The following is a 25,991-nucleotide window of genomic DNA, read 5'->3' as shown; positions in this document are numbered from 1 at the left end:
TCCAGAGAAGAAAAAAAAATGTATTATTATCCCAAGCTTATCTGAGTCAAGATTTACTTGATCATTATGGGAATGTATTAGAAATTAATAATAAAGTTGGTTTCTACAAGGCTTAAAGAAAGTACACTATTTAAAACTACTAAAATACCAGAAATTATTTAGTCTTTAAATATTGATAAATAATGCCTATTCTGAATATTGTATTCTAGGATATATGATACATATAAATTGGGGGAAATATTTAAATGGATTTGAAATTAACATTTTCTGCACAGTAAAATTTGTGTGTGTTTTTTTTAACCTGTGATTACATAAAGCTGAGGAATAGAAACATCACATCAAATTAAGTCATAATTTTCCAAAACAACACAATCTTCGTTCAGACTCCACAATGAGGTCAATGAATTAGCTAAACTCTGTTATCTCTACGCTTTTCCACAAGCGCTTTTCCACATTCAGGGTACAGAATGGAACATGTAACTCCCTAAAAGAAGCTCTCCTCCAAGTTATGGTATGTGTCAAAGGAAAGAAGGGGAAAGTTCCCTCACCCCAAAGTGAGAACAGATGGGAATGTAAAGTTAGATGGGAAGAGACAGTGAAGTTTTGGATGACCGACCCAGAAATTGTCCCCCGAGGGAGCCAGATAGACCAGACCTCACTCAGCTTGTTCTGCCCCTCAGTTAACTTCCAAATTAATCCAGTAGGAATGCAAAGGAGTGCTCAGCTTTGATGGATTGGTTTTGATTTTTCTAAGCATTTACATGAATTTTATGAAGAAACTACTGAGAGATATAAGGTTCAAATGTTAGGTTTAATTAATACAAAGTAGTCTCCTAAACACTTTTGTGACTTTAACATTACTCCCAACTGAGACTGGTAACGATGAATATTTATTGAGATAATAAAATAAATGGCTTTAGGAAAAAGAGGCAATGGGCATAAGAAAATCTGTGTACACTGAACTCCTTGTACGATAGAAGAACCATCTGCTATAAATTGAAAAGTTATGTAAATAAAATATGGACATATTTTATATTCATTCTTTTCATATTTTATCAGTCTAACTAAAAATCATCAGAAGGAAAGCCAGCAATACTTCCCATACTTGCAAAAAAGTTCCTTTACTTGACATTCAATATTATACATGATATAATTTTTCCATCAAAAAATATCAATTATAAACTTAAAGAAATATTGTCTAAAATGCTGTATTCTCTTCAAGATTTTTAACTTTTAATATGGGAAATAATTTAAAATTTGAGGGAAATAATTTAAAATTTGAGGAAAATAGAAGATGGTGATCTCAGTTTTGAATTTAAAACAATAGTTCTGTTGTTAATACTCGTTCTCTCAAAATATTACATTTTTAAGAGCAATTTTGTAAGATTAAGCATGAGAACTACCAAATATCTTCCACAAAACAATGCTTGGGGAGTACATTTTGTTTGTGTTTGTTCACTTTCACATAAAATTTAAATTTTTTGATACAACGAGAATAACTCAGCATTTTAATCCTTAGTGCTCACATGTACAGATCACTCTCATCCCTAATTTCGAACTTCTTTTCTAGGACAACAATGAAAAGTTCTCTATGTACCTTTTCCCTGCGTCTCAGAAAATTGCTTTCAAAATCTTAACCCTGCTTTATCTTTTTTAACCTTACAAAGTATACACAACAAAAAGAAATAGAGAAGCATGAACCATTCCAAGTGGTGAAAGCAGCTGCACCTCACACTTAAGTGATTTCAGTTTAAACAAACGCAGGCACTGGGTAATGTGATACAGGCTTCACTTACAACAGGGAATGTGACAGATCTTCCGTAAAGATGCTCAATACGATAAGCTGCATTTATTTGAATATGTGCATGAAACAATTACTGAAAAGTAGATTATATTATTCAGATTACTCTACATTATATGCAGACATTATCACCAAAAGTTTTTTTAAAATCCTCTCAACGTGTTTAGCATTTCTTTTCTTCCTAATCAATACACAAAAGCCACAACAGGCAGACTATTCAGAGATACTATGCCGATTATATTTTGCTAAAATTCACTTTCTACCCTTTGCATTTGTACAAGTAATATCTGAATTAGTCAAAAACAACTGTGAACGTTTTCTAAATCTTTTTCGTATTAGTAAATTCAAATTCTAATTCCCCAAAACATCAAACAAAGATCCCTCTACAGATTTTACATTGTTGCCTTAAATCATTTTGTGGTTAGTTGGTGGAAAGGTCCTCACATGGGAAACAGAGAACATTTTATAATGAATCCAAAACTTCTATCTTCCTCTATGGGTGGTGGGTACTCTGAATAAAGAATGAGCACTCAACATTTACTCAAGATTCCTATCCTAGACCCAAATGTTCCACTTAATTTTAAAATTAGTTCAACCACTCATCTGTTAAAGGAATACAGTTGGTGCGGCTTCAAAATTTCTCAGACCTCAGACACTCAGGATCAGTGGGCATTTTGGGAGTCTGAGTATCACAAGGTATGGTCTTTGTTTTGGTGTCTTCATATTATGATAAAAAAATATGACCATATTCTGGATCATCTCTCTCACAAACTTGATCACTGATTATTATCATATAACTTCAGGATCTGATTTTGATACAGTGTTTATGACCTTGGTGTTAACTTCTTACACTGACTGTATTTAGCTCATAATATGATACTCCTCAAACTAGAATTCACTTGTTTACTCTTGGAGCCCGAGAGACAATTTTCCTTCTATATAAATAAGTCCACATATTTTTCAAGACCAGTAGACACTAGACTAGATAATCTTTCTAATTCTTTTCCACACTGAAACATATGCTACATTCTATTTCAGCTTATAACAATTAATGGAATTCAAATTTTAAAAGAATACTTAGAGAAACCAGATTTTAGTTATAATTTCTAAATTTTATGTTCTACTTATTTTCCTTTTACCTTTAAATGGTAGTGAAATTTTTGAGATAACAGTAAGATGATATTCAGTGGGCAAAATGAAACAAGGCTGTCAGATAGAGGTTCCATTAGCAACAGCCAATTCCTCTCATTCAAATGGGTTTAGTGGACCACATATTAAGTAGAATCAGAAAATCCTAGTTTCTTTTTCCAGTTTGCCTTTGACTTGAAATGGAATCTTGGTGTTAGTGATTCATTCTTGCAAGCCCCATTTTTTTTTCTTTCCAAAGATAGTGCATTACATTACTCATGAATAAAATGTACAGTACATATCAGGTATTCGTATTACATAATGATAAGCAATATGCTTCAAACTGTCATCTCTATAAAAAAGAAAAAAATCTACAAAACTCAAATATTTTCTTAAGTTTGTTAATGATAATATATACAATACATAAAAATAACAGCATAATTTTTATCATAATTATGAATTATTTTGATCTAGTTTTAAAAATATTTATGTTTAAATTTGATTCATCTAATTTTAAAATATTTATAACATTGTCAATTCATATTTAAAGATATTTTATTGGTAGAAATGATCAAGGTTCATATCTCATAATTTCATATCAAGGTTTAAAACTTATACTCTTAAAAGAATTTTCAATGTATATGTATCTCAACAATAGAATCATCTGACCACCAGTAAGGTAAAACGTTTGCCAGCTACAAAGATACTCTAACTTTACAATTCATGCAAATTTCCACTTAAAATATAGTTATTTAATTTTTTATTTTAAAAAATTATAAAAGATGAAACATTTAGATAATCTTATTCATATCTGTAATATAAATGTGAATGAAAGTTTCAAATAAAAATCCTCTAAAGAGATCTGTAGAATTTTTTCCTGATAATCAGCATCTAAACAATACTTTTTAAAAAGAGATGCAAAAAAAAAAACAAAACAAAAAAAAACAAAAAAATAAATAAATAAAAAGAGATGCTTTTAAACCATTTCAAAAGTGTTCAATAGCATAATGTAATGCAGTTAATCAAATTAATAAATTAATTATTGACTGTAAAATTATTTGCTGAATTTAAATTGCTGACTTTTGACAGATTCATTTTCTTTTTTGTAAGGTGAAGGCTATTAAAACCAATCTTATAAACCATTTCCTGATTAGCTTTATCATGAAAAGTTCTATCAAAAGAGAAACATCACATTCAAATTTAAGAGTATGCTTTTCCTGTTATCCTAGCAAACATAGCTGACATGAGTTTCTTAAGATTATTTCAAACTTCCTTCTTCCTATTAAGGAATTTTTCAGCTTTTAAGATTTCTTGTTAAGAAGATGTAATCAAACCATTATCTGAAGGACAGTGAACTGGAGTCAAACACAAAAATGTACATTTCTAAACAGTGCATTCTTTTACATATTGTGATAAGTAATTTTGTTCTTGGAATAGACATATGCAATTGTACAAATGCTTACATCAGTGCCAAAAAGTTACTCTACCTGAACCGTTGAGCTGATCTCGGAGGCAAAGCCGCCGGTCAAAGGAGCCTCGTGACTTACTAGCAGTCGCCCTGTTTTGATCACAGACTGAAAGAGAAAAGGAAATCTGAAACTGAAGAGAACACATATTTCAAGTATACAATGGTAGTTTTAAGTAATAAAAATAAATTATTTATATCCAATAAGCAATTTAAAATTAGCATTTCAATTTTATGCCAAATAACTTGTAACTCCCTTTCAACCAGACAGTTGTTTGATTTTTGCACTGCTAAAACAGTTTTCAGTAGCTTTTAATCCTAGGGCAAAAGAAAAATGAGATTGGTAATTCTATGTATGTCATTAAAAATGTACTCCATCATATTTTTGTGTTATAAATTGAATTATTGTATTTCACATTTTCCTATCTGAGTATCATTTCTTTTCATAATGTGACTTTAAGAATGAAAGTGTCTTTTTGTCCATTTGGGAATATATGTGCACATATATAAGTAGTCTTAGGACATTTTTGTGTGGGTGCTGAAAAGGAAAGCATAAAAATAGCATGCAAAAACTGTAGCGAAGGAAAAGCTCAAGCCACTAGACATTAAAGAAAACCAAGCAAGAAGAAATCACCAGGAAAGTAAAAGGCAATTACAACTCTCCTCGTTCAAGTGCACTGAAATTTGGTTAACGACCACAAGTCCATTTTAAAGTAGAAAATGTCACAGACCATAAGGACATATTCTCAATACTGGCTTGGTGTGGTTGCTCCCACTGTGCATGACATACTCTGTACAATAATAAATCAAAAAGGAGAGCTATGATATCATAGCAGGAAGCCAGGGTGGCAGAAGGCTAAAAAATATTAAAATCAACAGCAAGTTACTGCTTAAAATATGTTACACAATTACCATTATTACAAAGGAGAAGTTGTAATTTCTCCTCTACATATCCAATCATTTGATATCACCTTCTTTAAATTCTATTACTATTTTAGGAACATGAAATAAATATCTTCCAAACAAAAAAGCTTACAGGCAGAGCTCATTTGAGTGCCCTTCACTTTACTGCGCTTTGTGCGTAATTGCAGTTTTTACAAACTGAAGTCGGCATTGTCAGATGATGGTTAACATTATTTTTTTAGCATTAAAGTATTTTTTTAATTAAGACAACATACATTTTTTAGACATAATGCTATTACACACTTTATAGACTACAGTGTAGTGTAAACATAATTTTTATATGCATTAGGAAGCCAAAAAATTCATGTCACTCGCTTTATTGCAATATTCACTTTATTTCGGCCGTCTGGAACTGAATCCTCAATATCTCCAAGGTATGCCTGTGTATAAATTAAAAATATTTCCTTCATTCTAGGCAATTAAAGTTTAGAATTTCAAGAGCATGCAGCAGTTTCAGCCTGCAGATGTAAAATTCCAAGATATGGCCAGTAGCCGCGACAAAAATAAGTTACTATATCTACTATGTAAATAGTGACTGAAGAATGTAAAATTTTATGAACACTTTAAAGAACACCATCGCCTACTAATGAAATATTAACCTTGGACTATGTTGGTTTTTGAATTTTATGACTATGATTAATTATGCCAGTGTGAAAGGCACAAATTAAATTTTAAAGCACCTGGTTAGAAATATAAAGCCAAAAATATTTCACAATCAAGAAAAAAAAATGCATTCTCAAAGTATTTCCTAAAAAGAGGTCCTGACTTTAAAGATTGCCTATTCAACAAACAGATTTGACAATCAGACCTTTCTTAAAGCTCTGAAACCCAGAACTCTGCCAACATAAGAGCGTCTAAGAATGATACTGTCAAAATCCATCTCAGTCAGATGGTGCAACCTAGCTAGAGGGTAGAAATGAGAAGCATCTATAAAAATGCTGGAATTATGTTCAAACCTCATACAACAGAGCTGGTATTTTTTTATGTGAATTGAGGCTTATCCAAGATCAAATGACAAACTTGAGGATGGTCTCAAAAGGTTAATAAGCAGCCAAGGCCAGTGGCCTACCCTTCCTCTAGCCTGCAGAGGGTAGTAGGGACGCTGAGTGCACACAGGTACTCAAGATAGAAGTTTCCAACCTGTGGCATCCATGCAACAGGATGTGTAAGCAGATAAAATCTGCCAACAGGAGAAAAGCTAAATAAACCGAGACACATCAATACAGCAGAGTATTATACAGTCATGAAAAAGACTGAGGACACGCACCAGTGTCTGTGACAAGTCAACTGATAAAACAAGCAAATTGCAGAAGAACATCATCTCATTTTTCTGAAGAACCACTACTTCAATAGTGGGGACACCAGTTAACATAGCTATACACATTGAGCCAACGTGTATAAATACTCTTGAAGAATTCATTCCAAACTATCAAAACTTGTTTTTCCTGCAAACTGACAGTGAAGGGATTATGGGGAAAACACTTTTGTTTTTCTTTTTTACTTTATGTGAAAAGTATATATATGTTATTGAAAATATTCTCAGTAAGTCTAAAATAAATAAAAACAAAAGGAAAGATCTTTTGAACTGATGCTGAAGGTAACAAATGCATGTGATGTTACAGTCATAATCTCAAAAAAATAATATTTTTATGTTATGTTAGGAGTACCTTCAGATACAAGGGAACCCTAAGACCCCAAACTCCACCAGCAAAGAGGAACAGTGAAAACATAGGGAGTCAGCCAGCCCCGTACCAGGCTCTGTATGACTAGCTGAATGCCAAGATCATAACCAGCCCATCTCTTGACCTTCAAGCTGGATCCCAGACAAAATGGGAAATCAGCTATTAGCATCAGAGAAGGTGAAGTTCTTCAACACCAATGCAAGTATGTTAGGTAAAAATGCAAGTTCTTGAATCAGGAGTTATGCTGACAGTTCTGAAAATAATTCTAGAAATTTTTAAAACACCAAGACTTAAAAGGTAGACACAAAATGAAATGCTAACAATGCTGTGAATCTATGGAAATTGTCAAAGCACCCAAACCAGTGAGAAAGTGAAGCTACAGCAACAAGAGAGGAGTCATAATAATAATAAAAATTCCTAAACACTGATTGTCACAGGGGTTGCTCTGTGTTAGGCACTGAGTTGAGTCTTTTAATTTATTTAATTGTGATAGCACCTAAATTTCATTTCTACCTCTTTAATTCATCTAGTACCTGAAAAGTATTAAAATGTATAAAATAAAATTACATCAAATTCTGAAAAATGCCCAAGTATACACAAAACATTGATATTTTCAAAAAATTAACATCCATCATAAAAGCCTGAGTCTATAAACAGAATTCCAAGATTTTGTAAGGTCCATAAAGAAGGCTGAGTGCCAAAGAATTGATGCTTTCAAACTGTAGTGCTGGAGAAGGCTCTTGAGAGTCCCTTGGACAGCAAGGAGATCAAATCAGTCAATCCTAAAGGAAATCAACTCTGAATATTCATTGGAAGGACTGATGCTGAAGCCGAGGCTGTAATTGTTTGGCCACGTTATGTAAAGAGCCAGCTCACTGGAAAAGACCCTGATGCTGAGAAAGATAGAAGGCAAAAGGAGAAGGGGGCAGCAGATGATGAGATGGTTAGACAGCATCGCTGGCTCAGTGGACATGAATTTGAGCAAACTCTGGGAAATAGAGAAGGACAGAAGAGCTTGGAGTGCTGCAGTCCATGGGGTCACAAAGAGTAACACACGACTTAGTGAATGATCATTGAACAAATATAAATTCAACTTGGGATGTGCTTTTATCATTCATAATTTTAATTTACTAAAATTTGGGAAGATAGCTTCTTTTCTATTTTAGAAACTATTAACACTGTTAGTATTACAATACTGAGATCATTGCAAATATACAAAGTAGAGTGTTACTCTTTCCACGTTTGGTGATTCAACTAGACATTCTGATTAAACTACATCTTCTGTCAACTTTAACAGGCATTTCGTTTTCATACATGAAGGCACAATGATATCCAACTGCTGGGAATTTTCTAGCCAAATTTAGTATTCTGACCTACTTAGATAGTAAAAATATGGTGCCTTTCAACAGGGATAGCCAGTAACCTTTTAAAAATAAATCACTGTAGATATAAACACTAATAAGGGTTTAATATTCCTTTTCTTGACAAAAAAAAAAGTGATATTTCAAGTTTCAAGTTTTCTTCTGAGATAAATGTAATGCTCCACTCGAAAAAAAAATTTAAGAGTTTTTAAACAACTTTTCAATAGGAAAGCTAAACCTATCACAGCCAGGAAAGATCATGTAAGGCTGGATTTTCCAGTATCTGCTTCTTCAGCTTCTTGCCACTGAGACCTGTTCCAGGATCCTGGCCTCAGCCAGAGGGAGCAGTAATGAGTTAGAGACGCTAATGGCACCAGGAAAAACCGAGCCAATTCAAGATGAGGACCCCAAATAACATGTCAGTGTCCCCTAGTAGTCATACTTTAGTCGGTAAGTCGTGTCCGACTCTTGCGACCCTGTCAGGCTCCGCTGTCCATGGGATTCTCCAGGCAAGAATGCTGGAGTGTGTTGCCATTTCCTTCGCCATCAGTGCCCCCTACCACAAAACGAAAGGGCTTTCCCTGTGAGAGCTGGAGAAATTTGTCAAGAAAACTTAAAAACCAATTCTGAAAGGCAAGGAGTGAAACAACCTACGGCCGTCAAGCCTGCCCTGGGTTTCTCCTAGAGATTCTCACTCTTTCTGTCGTCCCCTCCCCCAGGGCATCAACAACAGGGGATCTAAGAGGAGCCACCAAAAGCTTAATGCTGCATGCGCAAGGACATTGCAGCTCAGACAGCAATGAATCTGCCTGCAGTGTGGGAGACCTGGGTTCAATCCCTGGGTTGTGAAGGTCCTCTGAAGGGAATGGCTACCCACCCACTCCAGTATTTTTGCCTGGAATATTCCACAGACAGAGGAGCCTGGCAGGCTACAGTTCATGGGATTGCAAAGAGTCAGACACAACTCAGCAACTAACACACACACAACCAACAGATCACAGCAACCCTGCTCTGATAGCACCTTCAAGATACCCTGTTCCTAGTTTGGCTGCTCCATGACTTTTCCCCATCTTTTGCCCAGACATCACTACTAATGACCACAATGTCAAGTTATCTATGTGGGATACCTAGCCCAAGGCTCAGACTATGGGAGACACTCCAGGAAAGTCACCTAGCTAAAAATTCATTAAAATAATTAAACTATATTAAGCATGTCCTTCTTTAATGTCTTGAAGATACTGCTTTCTTAGCAAAATCCACTTTTAAGACAGCACAACGGCATACTTCAGCACATCCCAGAACAGTGTCTATACAAAATAACAGACTCTAAATTGAGGACATTTTAATGGAGCTTTAACAATAAGATATCTGTAGTAATAGCAGAGTAGTGAAGTTAAACTCCGTTAAAATGATTGCACAGATTTTGGCTTGCCCAAACACAGGACATATGTTTTAGTGAATGCAGCCTTTAAAGATTTTAACACAGTCCAACCAGGAAAACTGTTAAGCTGTCATTCCAGGAGAAAATGATACAGAAAGGCAGACCATTAAGCTTGAATATGCCTGAAAGTGCAACACACATTCAAAAAGCAAAAGCGTATTTTTTTTTTAATATCTGATTCAAAACCTATAGCAAGATCCTCTTCCTACAAAGTAAATCAACCAGAACCTACTGAATCTACACCAAGTTCAGTGGCCTATTCTGATGACTGACAAGATAAAGTAGGAATATTACACTGCATAGGCAATTTACAGCCCTTTTAACATTTTTTTATCTGAATATAAAGATAATGAAAAGCAAAAGAAACCTCAGAGCTGGCCTTTGCTAGATCCTTTTGAAATAAAATCTGCTTATAAATACATATGAGCAGAAGTAAGAGATAAGTTGCATCTTTGTTTCATCAATCAAGAGCACGTCCATAACAACTATATAATCTAGGAGCATTAAGGACATGATTTTAATTAGCCCCAAATATCACTAAGATAAATTTTTGAGATGTTTTCTTGTTTAGTAGCCAAGTGCATTTGTCACATTAGCTAAAAAAAAACTTCACAATCAGTCACAGGCTAACAAATGCATTCATATATGCCTAGTAACTATGATTAATCTGCAAGAGTGTCACACACAATCAGACCACTGGCTGATATTCCTCTGGAGAAATACCAGTGCTGAAAGAGAAAGAAGAGTCATGAACTCCAGAGAAAGTTCGGAAAAGTCCATTTTGGCAAGGCTGTTAGTAATGGGGTTAGAAAGAGTTTGGTATCATAGGAAATTGGTGTAAACGGAGAAAAACTAAATCCTTAGAGCTTTCTCACCCATGTGGAAAAAGTAGGTAAGGGAGCAAGCGGGGCATAAAGAGAACTGAATAAAGTCAACAGAAGAAGAATGAGCAAATCACTCTGACAAAGGCATGAAGGGCTTGGGAAAATGTCAGACACCCTCACTGGTTCACTCTTGCCTGAGTTATTGGCATAATCGGAGCTGACGAGCCTAGGAAAAAAACACTTTTGCAAAAAGTAAAAGTGGACATCTTTCTGAAAGTTACTTCAAAGCATGTCAGACGAACATGCTGCCGTCACTCAACCTTACCTTCGCAGCTTGTGTCCTCATAGTCTCTCCAGGCTCCAGGCACGTCAGGCTCCCCACTAATCCATGACTGCGACCCATGCTTTCCTGCCTCTGACTTTGTTCCCCGAACTCTGGAGGCTAACCCTAACCTAACCCTCTTTCCAGCATCATCTCACACAACCCCTCCCTCCCTGATGCCCCCAGCTAGCTAGGCTTTTCCTTATTTTAAACCCTATGTTACCCTTTTCCTTTTTTTCTGATCATGTTATACACATATTATACATTCTTGAGACTCCCCTGGACAGCAAGGGGATCAAACCAGTCAATTCTAAAGGAAATCAGTCCTGAATATTCATTGGAAGGACTGATGCTAAAGCTGAAGCTCCAATACTTTGGCCACCTGATGCCAAGAGTCGATGCATTGGAAGAGACCCTGAGGCCGGGAAAGAATAAGGGCAAGAGGAGAAAGGAAGGACAAAGGATGAGATGGTGGGATGGCATCACTGACTCAATGGACATGAGTTTCAGCAAACTCCGGGAGTTGGTGAAGGACAGGGAAGCATGGAGTGCTGCAGTTCATGGGGTCGCAAAGAGTCAGCGACGACTGAATGACTCAACAACAACAACACTATTATACACCTCCTAGTAATCATTTCCTAACAGAACTTAAGGTGGCCAAAAAGGCAAGGATGTTCTGTGAGTCCGAAAACCAGGGTTCAAGGGCAAGAATCAGGCACTAGGTCAAGGCAGCACTGACTGCCATCCCTCTCTTAGAAGCATCAGCAGTTTATCTTGTAGGAGAGCCCTGAGTCCATCTGTCCCATTACCCCTTCCAACCACATGCAAAACCATCAATTCAAAGATGGGGACTCTTATTTAAACCTGTGTCTACTACAGAACACAGCACATGACAAAATCTGCATTAAATTGAGCAAACTGTGCTCACTGTATTATTTGGGGACAAACACATATGTTATTAAAATTAAAAGTTTAAAAAATTACCTAAGCATCTTTTTTGTTTCTTCGTGTGGGAATTATTTATATATATAGAGAGAGAGAGAGAGGAGGTGTGTGTATCTCTATACTGTCTCCTCCAGCAGACTCCAAATCACTCAAGAGCACAAAGTTTAGAAGGTATCAAGTATTCTGGACCTAATCACAATATCTAATGTGTGATTATAAATGTGGATACTCAATAAATGTTCTTAATGTTGATTTTTTAAAGCATTACAGAGATTTAAATGAATCACTAACAAGTTCCAATTTTCAGTTGCCTTGAAGCTGTTAGGAGGGACTAACCATGCTATAAAAGGCATTGAAAGGGAAGTCCTAAAAACTAAGTTCTAATCATCATTCTAATTCTTATTAAAGACTACCCTGGGCTAGCTCTGCCTATTTCTCCTACTCTAGATTGGCTTTAGAATAAGAAGTTAGCAGTACTACATATATCTCTGCTTTTATATACATCTTTTGTAAATGCATGACTGGAAGAACACACAGAACATTTCCTTTCCTTGGTACTGAACATAAATTTTGAACATAAATTTTCTTTCCTGTTGACAAGAGCTCACATACCATGTGAGAAAGGTATTGGACTGGTGGATGTTTATTAGATATGGAGTGAAACATAGGTAAATTTAAGTAAGTATGTCTTAAAAGTTCTTTTGTTTTTCCATTTTCCCCTTTAGCTTAAACAACCACCTATAGGGATCAACATAATTTTTGTGTGTGCCAAAACAAATTCTGAAAGATTGAGGCAGCCATTTCCCATGTTGTTTTCTAATCTTCATTTTTATCACTGTCCTATCTTTTTTCAGTGAGACTTAAAATATTTCCATAAGCTTATACCCAATCTCCACTTCAACTCCATTTCTTTTTATGAAAAGGAGAAATTACAACATGTCACTGGAATATTTATTGACCTCCATGTTGTAGAATGTTAGAAAGTTGTTCACAAAGACAATTAAAAGGCCAAGCTGAGGGACTTCTCTAGTGGTGGTCCAGCAGTTAAGAACCCGCCTGCCAAGGTAGGGGACACGGGTTTGATCCCTGGTCCGGGAAGATTCCACACACACTGGGACACCTAAGCCTGGGCACCATAGCTACTGAACCTGCCTTTAGAGCCCATGAGCCGTGACTACTAAACTCACAGGTCACAGCTACGGAAGCTCATGCACTCTAGAGACCATGCTCCAACAAAAAGCTTCCATAGTAAGAAGGGCCCACACCACAACTCGATAGTAGCCACCACTCTCTGCAACCAGAAGTTCACGCACAGCAATGAAGACCCGGTGTAGCCAAAAAAAGAATTAATTAATTTGTTTTAAAAAGCCAAGCTGTCCTTTGACACACAATCAGGGTGTCGTGTCTCCTACGGCTTCTATTCTTAGAGCATCCTTAGCTCTTCCAGGCTTCTCTGAAGTGTGCAATACGTGCATCCTAAGTCACTTCAGTCGTGTCTGAGTCTTTGCAATCCTATGCACTGTAGCCCACCAGGCTCCTCTGTCCATGGGATTCTCCAAGAAAGAATACTGGAGTGGGTTGCCATGCCCTCCTCCAGGTGATCTTCCAGACCCGGGGATCAAACCTGCATCTCTTATGTCTCCTGCACTGGCAGATGGGTTCTTTACCACAAGAGCCACTCATCAAGCCCACTAGCAGGAAACATTCAGAAGTACCATGTAATTAAATCTTACTGTAAATTGCTTATATGCTTGTAATACATGAAAAAGTGGTAGTACAATTTCTGTACACACTACTTGGCAAATCAAGAACCTGACTCAGCAATAAAGACCATTGGTGAGGCCATTTCATTACATTTATTATTCACTAATTTAGGGAGCTTACTTTCATTCAAGTAATAACTTGTTACCATGCTATTATATACATATTGAGGGAAGAGGTTGATAATTCACAGACAGCTTATGTACCTAGTTTAGCCTCTAGGTTATGACTATGAGCTGAATGAAAATTCCATATACGGAATTCTATTTGCTTCACCATTTCCACCATTTTTAACTACAGTTCTGTGGCATTAAGCACATTCACGGTACAACCATCACCACCATACAACACCAGAATTTTTTTCAATTTTTTTCCCAGTTGCAACTCCGTACCCATTAAACAATAACTCCTTATCCTTCCCTTCCCCCAGAACCTAGCAACCACCATGCTACTTTTGTCTGTATGAATTTGTCACTATTCTAGGAACCTCACCTAAGTGGAATCACACAATATTGTCCTTTTGTGACGGGCTTATTTTCCTTAGCATTATGCCTTTAATGGTCATCCATGTTAAAACCTGTGTTAAAATTTCCTTCCTTAAGGCTGATTAGTATCCCATTAGAGTTATAAACCATATTTTGTTTATCCATTCAGCTCTCAGACTCTTTTGGCGATTGTAAATAATGCTTCTACAGACATGGGTGTACAAATATCTATTTGAGTCTCGGCTTTCAGTTCTTTGAGCTATATACCTGGAAGTGGAATTGCTGATCACATGGTAATACTATGTTTAATTTTTAAGGAACAGCCATACTGGTTTCCACAGCAGTTGTACCATTTTACATTCCCACCACCAAAGCACAGGGGTTCTGATTATTCTACATCCTCACCAACACTTGTTTTTGGTTTTTTACTTTTTTGATAGCAGCCATCCTAATGGGTATGGGGTGTTAGCTCACTGTGGTTTTGAATTGCATTTTCCTAATGGTAAGTGATGTCTAATAATCAATCATTTTTTAAAATCTTTTTAATTGTTGAATCAGGCTGTTTGATTTTTATTGTTGATACAGATAGTGTTTTCTAAGTGCTTAATGCATTGAATTTCTTAAATTGGTCCCTTCTGGGGACCAGAAATAAAATCTTCTCAGAATATGATATACCCTATGGGAAAAAATATAAAAGCAAACTCAATTGTTCACTATGTCTTTTTTGAAAAAGCAGTACATCTGGTTTCCTCATCAACCTCTATTTTGAAACATACACAAGGACATCTTTTCCTAAGATGATTTATAAATCCTTTGCCCAGTTGATTATCTAAGATAGCACTCCTCTCCTGAAAAATCTTTACTGGTAAGACAGCTAATCGGAATCACAAAGATAACTTGTAATCAGTAATGGGACCTTGGTAATCACTATCCAAGGGAACAACAGAGTCTAGTTACGTATTATATAAGTTCAGAGTCCCATCTCTTTGCTCCATATTCTTCCAGTAACTAGAAGATAGAATAATGTCAACCAAGACAGTTTGAAACATTGGTACAAACCAGAAAATCACTATCATCATCATATTTGAGTATTACACACAATTTCCCAAATATCTTTTAATGTTGTATAAGTTCCAAAGGTCACTGGTTCATGTCAAAGACGATTTATTGAGCCACTCACATGTGCCAATACTAGGAAAACACAGACGAGTTAACACAGGTCCCTATAGGACTGTAAGATGGGTTGTGACAATGTCCTAGAATAAAACATTCTCAATAAAGAAAGAAATTAATTTAAAGGTTGTTAAGGCAGAACATGAGAATTAATAATTAAGTTATCTTTGATGAAAATAAATTTTTTTACATTTTAAATTTCAACCCCTAAGGTCTTTTTAAAAATAATGCTGAAAAAATGAATTTTTCTCTCTTAATATAAACAATTACTAATACTCTTTCCCTTTCTATTCCTAAGTCTCCATCTGGCAAGCTTTGCTCAAGTGTTGACGACAGAGGGAAATACTATGTCTGGCCATCATAAGAGTCTTAAGGGTAGAGACTGACATCATCCCCTGAGTTCCCAGCATACCATGACTAAAAAAGTGGCCCTAACCAAAACCAAGATTGTCAGCCAGTTACATTTTACACTGCTGTTTTAGGCATGTATCAAGGGTACAATTTTCCCTGAATCCATCTGGTTGTCTACTAAGGTACTACTTCTCTAAGGAATGATCAAAAGTATAAACACTGCTACACTCTGCATCACCATGGATAAATGCTTTTATTTTCTAAAACCTGGCCCAAAGCTGTTGGACTAAATGGATTTTTAGTCCATTACGAAACAAAACTCATGTGTAGCTCATAATACATGGGCAAAGTTTAAAATCTTTTGGGTCTTTTTTATGACTCAAAAAGGTGGTAAAGGAAAATTCATACAATATTTCAGCAAAAGTTATACATATATTTTGAGTATCTATAACTAAGATGGTGCAGAGAGATATAAAAGTACATAAATTTCATACTTTCCTTTTAACCAAGATGATAGGGAGAAATTATTTCTATGACAGGTGGATTCAGGAAAATAATTCCTTTAGCAGAAATAATAATATCTGTCTACAAAACATTCATTAATTACTCGATAGAGTAGCTGAGGGGCAGAGAGGCATAGAAATCTCCAGGTCAAGAATTATAGCATCAAATTTCAATACTGATGGAATAAGAAGCTAAGGTGCAATAATAATAGTTGTCCAGAAATATAATTCAATATCTAAAAATAAATTTACACCTGGACTTAAGCCTTTTTTTTCAGGGAAATAATTCTGAAATTTTCTTTATTTTCTTTCCTTGTAAACTACAAAAATACTAATAATCCACTCCTGTTGGATTTACAAATCTCTATTCTGCAACTCTTTTATTGACAAGAACTAATAAAACAGAATAAGATGATCATGGCCATGATACCACACAAAGTGAGAAATACCTATTATAACTTAGGCTGTAAATGATTTTTAAAAAAAAAAAAAAAAAGAAACATTTTTTGAAGAGTAATCCAAGATTTTATGCTTGGTAACTTACTTTATCATAAGTTCATCATTTTGCTTATCCTCCGACATCACCAATCATCAGGGAAATGCAAATCAAAATCACCATGAGATAGCACCCATACCTGTCAGACTGGCTACTTATCAAAAAGAATACAAATAACAAACACTGGCAAGAATGAGGAGAAAAGGGAACCCTCTACCCTGGTGGTGGGAATGTAAATTGGTGCAGCCACTGTGGAAAACAGTATAGAGGGTCCTCAAAAACCCATAAATAGAACTGCCACGTGATTCAGCAATTCCACTCTTGGAATGTCCGAAATACACAGAAACACTGATTTGGAAAGATACAGGAACCCCAATATGTATAGCAACATTATTAACAATTGCCAAGATACGGAAGCAACCTAAGTGTCCTTCAACAGGTGAATGGATAAAAAAGCTATGGTGTGTGTGTGTGTGTGTGTGTGTGTGTGTGTATAATGGAATACTACCTTGCCAAAAAAAAGAAAAATTTTTTTTGCCATTTGCAGCAACCTGGATGGACTTGGAGGGCATTAAGCTAAGTTAAATCAGACAGACAAAGAAAGACAAATAATATATAATATCACTTATATGAAGAATCTAAAAAAATACAACAAACTAGTGAATATAACAAAAAAGAAGCAAGCGTGCAGATATAGAAAACAGATTAGTGGTTAGCAGGGGCATGGAAATACAGGGGCAGGGGAGTGGGGGGTACAAACTACTAATTGTAAGGCTACAAGGATGTACTGTACAATGTGGGGAACAGAGCTAATATTCTGTAGTAACTGTAAAAGGAGTACAACCTTTAAAAATGATATGTAAAAATAGAAATTTTTTAAAAAAGGAAAAATATTGAAACACAGTTGTACACCTGAAACTAATATAAATCAACTATATGTCAATCCACATAATTAAATACTACTCTGCAATTTTTAAAAGAAACCTATTCATTGTAAAGCTACTATACTCCAATAAAAAATTTTTTAAAAAGAGTTATTGAGTTAAACAATAATTTGACTATATCTCAAAGGCATTAGGCTAAATGAAAGAAACTAGTCTCAAAATATTAAATACTGCATGATAATGACATTCTTGGGAACTCAGAGTTATAGTGACCATGAACTTGGTCACTGCTTGTCATGAAGTGTCACTACTTCCAGAGGTTAGATGTAGAAGATGTGGTTACAAAGAGAAATGCCAAAGAAAATTTTTTGAAGTTATGTAAATATTATGTATCATAAAAATATTGGTGATTACAGGAATTAATACATGTGCTAGAACTCATAAAACTATATACTAAGACTATATTCACAAAATGCTTACATAACCAAAAATAAAAGGGAAAATGAACCAAAGAGAAATACGATTATTATTATCGAAGAGAAAATCATTACTAACTAATGAAAATGTTCCAGTGCTATAATAATTTTTTTAAATAAGTTAAGAAAACAAAAATAAAATGTAAATTGGATTTTTTGTAAATGTAATAAAATACATGTAATTGGTAATAAAATAAAATGTAAATAAAATAAAATGTAAAAATGGATGGCACCCCATCCATTAAAATCACAAAATAATTTAAATTTTAATTCTGGAAAGCCTATCACAAAATCTTGCTTATATTGCCTGACATAAATCTTGTGAGGAAGACTGGGAATATATTTACCAAAAGCTAATAATGGTCCAGATTCCTAGATAAGCAACATCCGTTCTAAGATTTATCCTCAGAAAAGAATTTAAAAATTATAAAATATTGGACATCTTGGTTTTAAAATGACCATGTGCACAGCTATTAGATAAGCAAGGAATCCAAGTTGAAAAGAAAGTAAAACTATTGCAGTTTGCAGATAACATGACATTGTATATAGAAAATCCCAAAGATGCCAGCAAAAAAAACAATTAGAACTAATAAACGAGTCCAGTAAAGTTGCAGGATACAAAACTAATAGGGAAAAACCTGCTGAGCTTTCATACACTAACAATAAACTACCAGGAAGAGAAACAGAAAACAATCCAATTTAGAATTGCATCAAAAAGAATAAAATATCTAAGAATAAATCTAACCAAGGAGGTAAAAGAACTATACTCAGAAAACTATAAGACACTGATGAAGGAGACTGAAGACAGCACAAACGAAGGAAAGCTGCACCATGCTCATGTTTGGGAAGGAGTCTATTGTTAAAATCACCACACTAACCAGGGCAATCTACAGGTTCAGTGCAATCACTGACAAAATAACAATGGCGCTTTTCACAGGACTGGAACAAGTAATTTAAAATTTGTGTGTAGACACAAATGACCTTGAATAGACAAAATAATCTTGAGAAAAAACAACAAAGCCAGAGATATCAATGATATCATGATACTCCATGATTTCAAACTATACCACAAAACTCCACTAATCAAAACAACATGGTACTGGCAGAAACAAACAAACAAAATACACGTGAAAGAAACTGAACTACTGTCTCACACCACATACAAAACTAAACTCAAAATAGATTAAAGACTGAAATACATAAAACTCCTAGAAGAAAATATAGGTAGTATGCTCTTTGGCATCACTCCTAGCAATATTTTTTTGGATATGTCTCCTTAGGCAAATGAAACAAAGCACAAATCAAAAAATGGTACTACATCCAACGAAAAAGCTTTTGCACAGCAAAGGAAACTATCAACAAAACAAAAAAGGCAGCCTACTGATTGGAAGAAGAAATTGACAGACAATACATCTGATAAGAAGTTGATATTCGAAATAGACAAACAAATCATAAAAAAGTATGAAAAGTGTTAGTTGCTCGGTCATTTCTAACTCTTTGTGACCCCCGTGAACTGTAGTCTGCCAGGCTCCTCTGTCCATGGAACTCTCCAGGCAAGAATACTGGAGTAGGTAGCCATTCCCTTCTCCAGGGGACCTTCCCAATCCAGGGATCAAACCCAGGTCTCCTGCATTGCATAAAACTCAACATCAGATAACTCAACATCAAAAAAATAAAAGCTCAGTTTAATAAATGAAACTTGAATAGACAGACAGTTTTCCAAACAAGACATACAGATAACCAAAAGGCACACACAAAAAAAATGCTCAGTATTACTAATCAACAGGAAAATGCAAATCAAAACCACAATGAGATATCACTTAACACCTGTCAGAATGACTGTTATCAAAAAGACAAGAAATAACAAGTGTTGGTGTGGATACGGAAGAAATCTGCAATCTCTTTTGCAGTGTCAATGAGAATGTAAATTGGTACAGCCACTATTGAAAACAGTATGGAGGTTCCTCAAAAAACTAAAAGTGGAAATACCATATGACATAGTAATTCCACGTCTGGGTATTTTCCCAAAGAAAACAAGAACGTTAATTTAAAAATATATATGCACCCCTATGTCTATCACAGCATTATTTACAATAGCCAAGATATAGAAGCAACCCAAGTGTCCATCAATAAATAAGTGAGCAAAGAAGATGTGATATAGATAGATAGATAAAATGAAATATCCTCAGTCATAAAAAAAGAATAAAGTCTTGCCATTTGTGACAATATGGCTGGACCCAGATGTATTATGCTAAAGTGAAAACGTCAGAGAAAGACCATAGGGTTTCACTTATAAAGCCAGACAAACAAAGAGAGTTCCAGGCGCATGAGTCCATTTATATAAAATTCTAGGAAATGCAAACTAATCTTTAGTGACAATTTGCCTGGAAATGGGGGGATGGGCGGGGCAGGAAGTGAAGGGGACCCATGATGGACACGCTCACTATCTTGATTGTGGTGATAGGTTCACAGATGTCCACCTGTCAAAACTTATCAGATTGCACACTTTGACCTGTGCTAGTCATCATTTGCCAATAATCCTTTAGTAAAGCTGTGAGTAAAAAAAAAAAAAAAAAAAAAAACTAAATTAAATTTTAAAATAAATTTATACTAAAACAAAATACAAAATAATCTTATGAGGACTTCCCTGGCAGCCAGTGGTTAACACTCTACATTTCCAGTGCAGGGGCCACAAATTCCATCCCTGGTTAGGAAACTAAGATCCCACATACCACGCAGTGTGGTGAAAAAAATATATTTTTAAATTAAAAAAAAATAACATAATCTTATATATCATGTGTATGTATTGGATCAACAAAGTTAATTTTGTTTAAAAGAACAAAGCACTTTAGAAATATTCCATTTAAATGCTTTCCACAGCTATCATACATTACACACCATCTAAAATCAGGGGCTTCAATAATTCAGGCCCTTGTGTTGGTGGGGCTGGCAGCATAAGAGAAGCTCTTCCCCATAAGCAGAGCTCATGTCCTGAATGACAAAGCTGGAAGCTGCAACAATTTACCCTCTGGCTTGAAAATTTGTGAAAGGGAATCTCCTAGCGACAGAAAGCAGAATCAAAGTAAAGCCTCACATTGCTTTTTGGCAGGGGAGTCTGGACAAAATGATATCACCCTATCTATTCAAAGGTGAATAAAGGAAGCAAAACATACAATAAACCATACAGCCTATTCGGGGAAAAATGCTGGAAATTATCCTGATCACTCAAAGAAAAAGCATGCCTCTGAAAACCATCTACTGGAGATCTAGAAGAGCATGTTATCTATTCTGCATTCAAGAGACTATAAGACCTAAAAAAAAGAAGAAAAAACTGGATATATGTATATGTATAACTGATTCACTCTGCTATACACCTGAAACTAATACAACATTGTAAATGAATCATTCTGTTGTTGCTGTTATTGTTGTTGTTTAGTCATTAAGTCATGTCCGATGCTTTGTGATCCATGGACTATAGCCCACCAGACTCCTCTGTTCATGAGATTCTCCAGGCAAGAATACTGGAGTGGGTTGCTGTTTCCTCCTCCAGGGGATCTTCCTGACCAAGGGATCTAACCTGCATCTCCTGCCTTTGCAGGCAGATTCTTTACCACTGAGCCACCAAGAAAGCTCCAAATCAACTAGATTCCAATTAAAAGAGAGAGAGAGAGAGAAAAAAAAACCCACAAGATCTAACCGCCAAGAGACAGGGAAACTACAGATAAGACCTGAATGTCTCTTGCGGGAACTAAAAGCACACTGTGTTTGTGTGTGTGCTAAGTCACTTCTGTCATGTCCTAACTCTGCGACCCCATGGACTGTAGCCCACCAGGCTCCTCTGTCCATGGGATTCTCCAGGCAAGAATATTGGAGTGGGTTGCCATCCCTTCTCCAGGGTATCTTCCTGACCCAGGGATTGAACCTGCATCTCTTACATCTCCTGCATTGGCGGCCAGGTTCTTTTACCACTAGTGCCCACTGGGAAGCCCACTGGAATAACTGACACGTGCAGTGGTGGTAGTTCTGGGTACCTGGGTCTCTGCCCTCTGCTAGCCCAGTATCATGCTACCCACTCAGTGGAATTCAAACCTACCTGAAAAATGAATGAGTATGGATAAACTTGCTTCTTAAAAGTGTCAACAACAACAACAAAAATACAGGGGCAAGAGTTAAGACAGGATGGCAAGATGACGAAGCAGCACAACAGACAGGAGCCCTCCACGGGTTCCCCATGTCCCTGCGGACATCTGAGGACCACAACCAGAGAATCTGGAGCAAGCATCCTCCTCATCTCCATCCACTGTCCCTTTTCCCAAGAGCCTGCTGTTGCTTGAACTGGAGCCAAGAGGAAATAAGCATGAGGCAGAAGTGATCCAAGTGTCTGAGTCTGACAGCAAATTAAAAGATAAGGCACAGAAATCAGAGACTGCCAACAAAGCGATTTCCTTTAGCAAGAGACACAAAACCAATGTTTCAGAACCCCAGGAAGGAATGTGAGTAACAGTCAATAAAAAGCAAGGGGTAGTATGGACAACCAGAGAACACCATCTCTGATTTAGGTGGTCAAACTCTTTTCTTGTTTGTTTTTAAATATGTGAAAGCCAAGCAAAATATGTCTCCAAGCTGGATTTTGCCCAAGAGCTTGCAACCTATACTTTAAGGAAACATCTTTCTGGCAAGACGACACTTCTTTTCAAATGTCAAGATGTTCTCTCTGCCATGTTATCTTTACCCACAAAATTATACACTGAATTAGGCAGCCTTCCATTCTGGTCTTTCCAAACATTTTGTGGATACTGACCCGTGTAAACATCCATTTCACTGAACGTAACATTTAGCAGAGCAGACCCAGTGTTTCAAAAGAAAGATATTTGAGCATTTTCTTCATCACGTGTTTCCAAAACCCAGAAAAACAATAAGCTATCCAAGATGATGTGTAAGTTTCAGCTTTCAGACATCCTGCTGTAGGTTCCAAAATGACATCATAAGTGGACAGTTGCAGCATCTGAAATTTTAAATGTACAGGAAGAGAGTACCTACTGCTCTGAAATTCTTCTGCACGATGCACTTGGTAACCCTGCACCTGAAGCATTCATAGCATCCTTCAAGGCCTTCCCAGGCGACCTCCAAGGTGTGCACATTCTAGTGAAATCATAAATGCAGTTTGCTAACTAAATATAGTCCTCCATAGGAGAAACACTACACCAAGAAGTCTGCCATTGATGAGATGTATTTTTGTTTACAAAGTTTTAATAATTCTATCAGAATATAATTTTCTAGCACATTTTCTTACAGAAAAGGCAACCTATAGAATTCTTTTTCATTACCCCCACCTACACACTCACCCACTACCACCACTCTCACCAGCTCTGGGAAATGTAAATTGCTAACCTCGGCCATCAGTACTGGGAGCTGGGCCAGGCCAACAGCAGTGAAAAAAGCCCGGAGCTGGTGTGTCTGTCTCAGGCACAAGGAACAGGTAGGAAGGGGAAGCACAGATGTCATGGCCCACATTTTAAAGCAGAAGAAGAAAATGAAGGTGCCACCATGAAAATAATTGGGTTTCTCCCGGACCCACACAGAAAAAGGACTAGAAAATACAAAGATCAAAATGATAAGGATAAGACTACGGGTTCTCTCAGAAGATCATGGTGTGGGTTCAGGAAAACAAAGTTTTATCACTTTGGCCTCACTGTTACCATCTATCCTCCCAAAGATTACCAATCCCCTAGTTGGCACATCTTAACTAGACCAAGACATGATCAGATTGGATCTTGGTCTTCACTAATCATAAATTCATAAGCTGATGTTTTCAAATCTATGATACACTACTCCTTCAGTTCTGATGGTGACTCACGTTATGATTACTTCTAATAAATTAAGGGAAATATACTAGGGTTCTATTATTCTTGTGACTATCCATAGTCCTAAATAACTTAAAAGAAACCACTTCTAAATCTCGGTCTCAAAGAAAAAACAAATCATTTCTCACATCTACTGTAAAAAAAAAAAGAAAGAAAAAAAAGTATGACCTTTAGAATATGCATGCTTGTGTTTATATATGCACACCTTTTCCACATTTTTTCTATCTACATAATTTGAAGCTCATGTATTTTAAACCTCAGCCCAAGTGGAGCCAAGAAACCTCAACGAAGGTGGCATATTACCATAACCTTCTGCTCCCTAATCCTACAGTTTCAGGATGCCGGAGCAATCACCTTATGCCAGGACAGCCAACCACAATTCTGAAATCAGAACACAGCTGGCTCTGCATCACTGACACTGAAACCATAATATTGAAGCCGGCCTGCATCAGGGAGTTAAACTGCTCACTAAGCAAGGCAGTGGGGCTGGGGAAAGGCATTCGAGACATAAATCTGCAAACTCTCAAAAAGCTGCAGTGATTCAGAGCAAGTATCCAACACGAAAAAAATGTCAAAAGGCCATTCCTTTGAAATTAAATGTGATGAGATCAGTAATATTAATAAACATATTGGCACTACCTTCAATACTGAACTGTTTCAGCACTACCTTTTCAAACCACAAGATAAGAAGTCAACCAGAAAATGAGATAAGGAAGCTGGCAACTATTCTGAAATCATCATTTTAAAATAAAACACTCTAAAGAGAAGTACAATTCTCAAAGAGGAATCCCTAGCATACATCCCCATCTCTTAAGAAACATACATTTAGTTTTGAAACAGAGACACTGTAAACAGTGAAAAGCATACAGGTGGTAGGGGGCTGAAGGTAGCTGTTGCCATTATTAACATTATTTTTTTTTCTTTGTTTTCTGGCCCTTCCACATAGCATGTGGGATCTTACTTCCCCGACCAGAGATCAAACGCACATCCCCTGCATTGGAAGCATGGAGTCTTAACCACTGGACCACCAGGAAAGTCCGGAGTATTATCATCATCACCAAATTATCTGGGCTTCCCGGGTGGCTCAGTCATTAAAGAATCCACCTGCAATGCAGGAGACCCAGGTTTGATCCTTGGGTTGGGAAAATGTCCTGGAGAAGGAAACAGCAACCCACTCCAGTATTCTTGCCTGGGAAAACCCATGAACAGAGGAAACTGGCTGGCTACAGTCCAAGGGGTCGCAAGAGTTGGACACAACTTAGCGACTAAACCACCACCATTACCCCCAAATTATCCTATCATAAACTTAAAGAATGTGAAGTTAGTCATAAAAGGCAGGATGGCCTGACCAATACAAACTTGGAGATTCAAATAAAAGCTACTATGCCTAATCAAATTTAACCTCATTTGAGTTAACTATTTCTAAGGTGACTTTTGGGCTCAAGTAGGTTCCAAGCCCTCACTGAGGGCAGAGGGTATACCTGCAGGCCCCAAATCACCATCTGGCTTCAAGAATGAGCAACAGTGGGGCCCCAGGAGATAGGAGTCATCAGACAGAGGTTTGCTTTCCCAGCGCCCATCCTCCAAGCCAGCATTGTGCAACCTGCAGTCACAAAGGCCTCGTCCAGTGTTTTTCAACTTGAATAATGTTCTGAGAAAACCCTCCTCTAGAAGAAAATTTCTCAAAACTAGTTTATAAATTTAAGCTATTCTTATGAGAGAGTGGGGAGGGATGTGCAGGAGGAAAGGGATACGTACATACATATGGCCAATTCATGGAGATGTAAAGTAAAAAACCATCACAAAATTGTAATTATTCTCCAATTAAAACAGATAAATAATTTTTTTAATTTAGATTATTCTTACAAATGCACACAAAATAAAAATATGTTCTTTGTGCCTATAGCTCATAAAGAATCATAAGCCAAAGAAATTTCAAACAACATTAAAAAAAAGTGATAAAATTTCTAACATCAATATTAATTTAATGTCACCTCCTGAGTCTTAGCTCCTGAGATAGCCTCAAAACAAGGATAAAATGGCATGTCTGTGTGCTTAGTCATGTC

General features: G+C 36.3%; 1 protein-coding gene across 1 annotated transcript in view; it reads right to left on the bottom strand.

Annotated features, from left to right (window-relative positions):
* The window catches only part of BCKDHB (branched chain keto acid dehydrogenase E1 subunit beta), a 267,647-nt gene that overhangs the window by 62,735 nt on the left and 178,921 nt on the right, over positions 1–25,991 (bottom strand). The window contains exon 9 of the mRNA XM_061131661.1: positions 4,417–4,503. Within this exon, the coding sequence (XP_060987644.1) occupies positions 4,417–4,503 (87 nt within the window). The remainder of the gene's footprint in view (positions 1–4,416; positions 4,504–25,991) is intronic.

This window comes from Dama dama, chromosome 28, assembly GCF_033118175.1.
Source record: "Dama dama isolate Ldn47 chromosome 28, ASM3311817v1, whole genome shotgun sequence".
Lineage (NCBI taxonomy): Eukaryota > Metazoa > Chordata > Mammalia > Artiodactyla > Cervidae > Dama > Dama dama.
The sequence above is the reverse complement of the archived record's forward strand: the minus strand, read 5'-3'. Positions and strand labels throughout refer to the sequence as shown.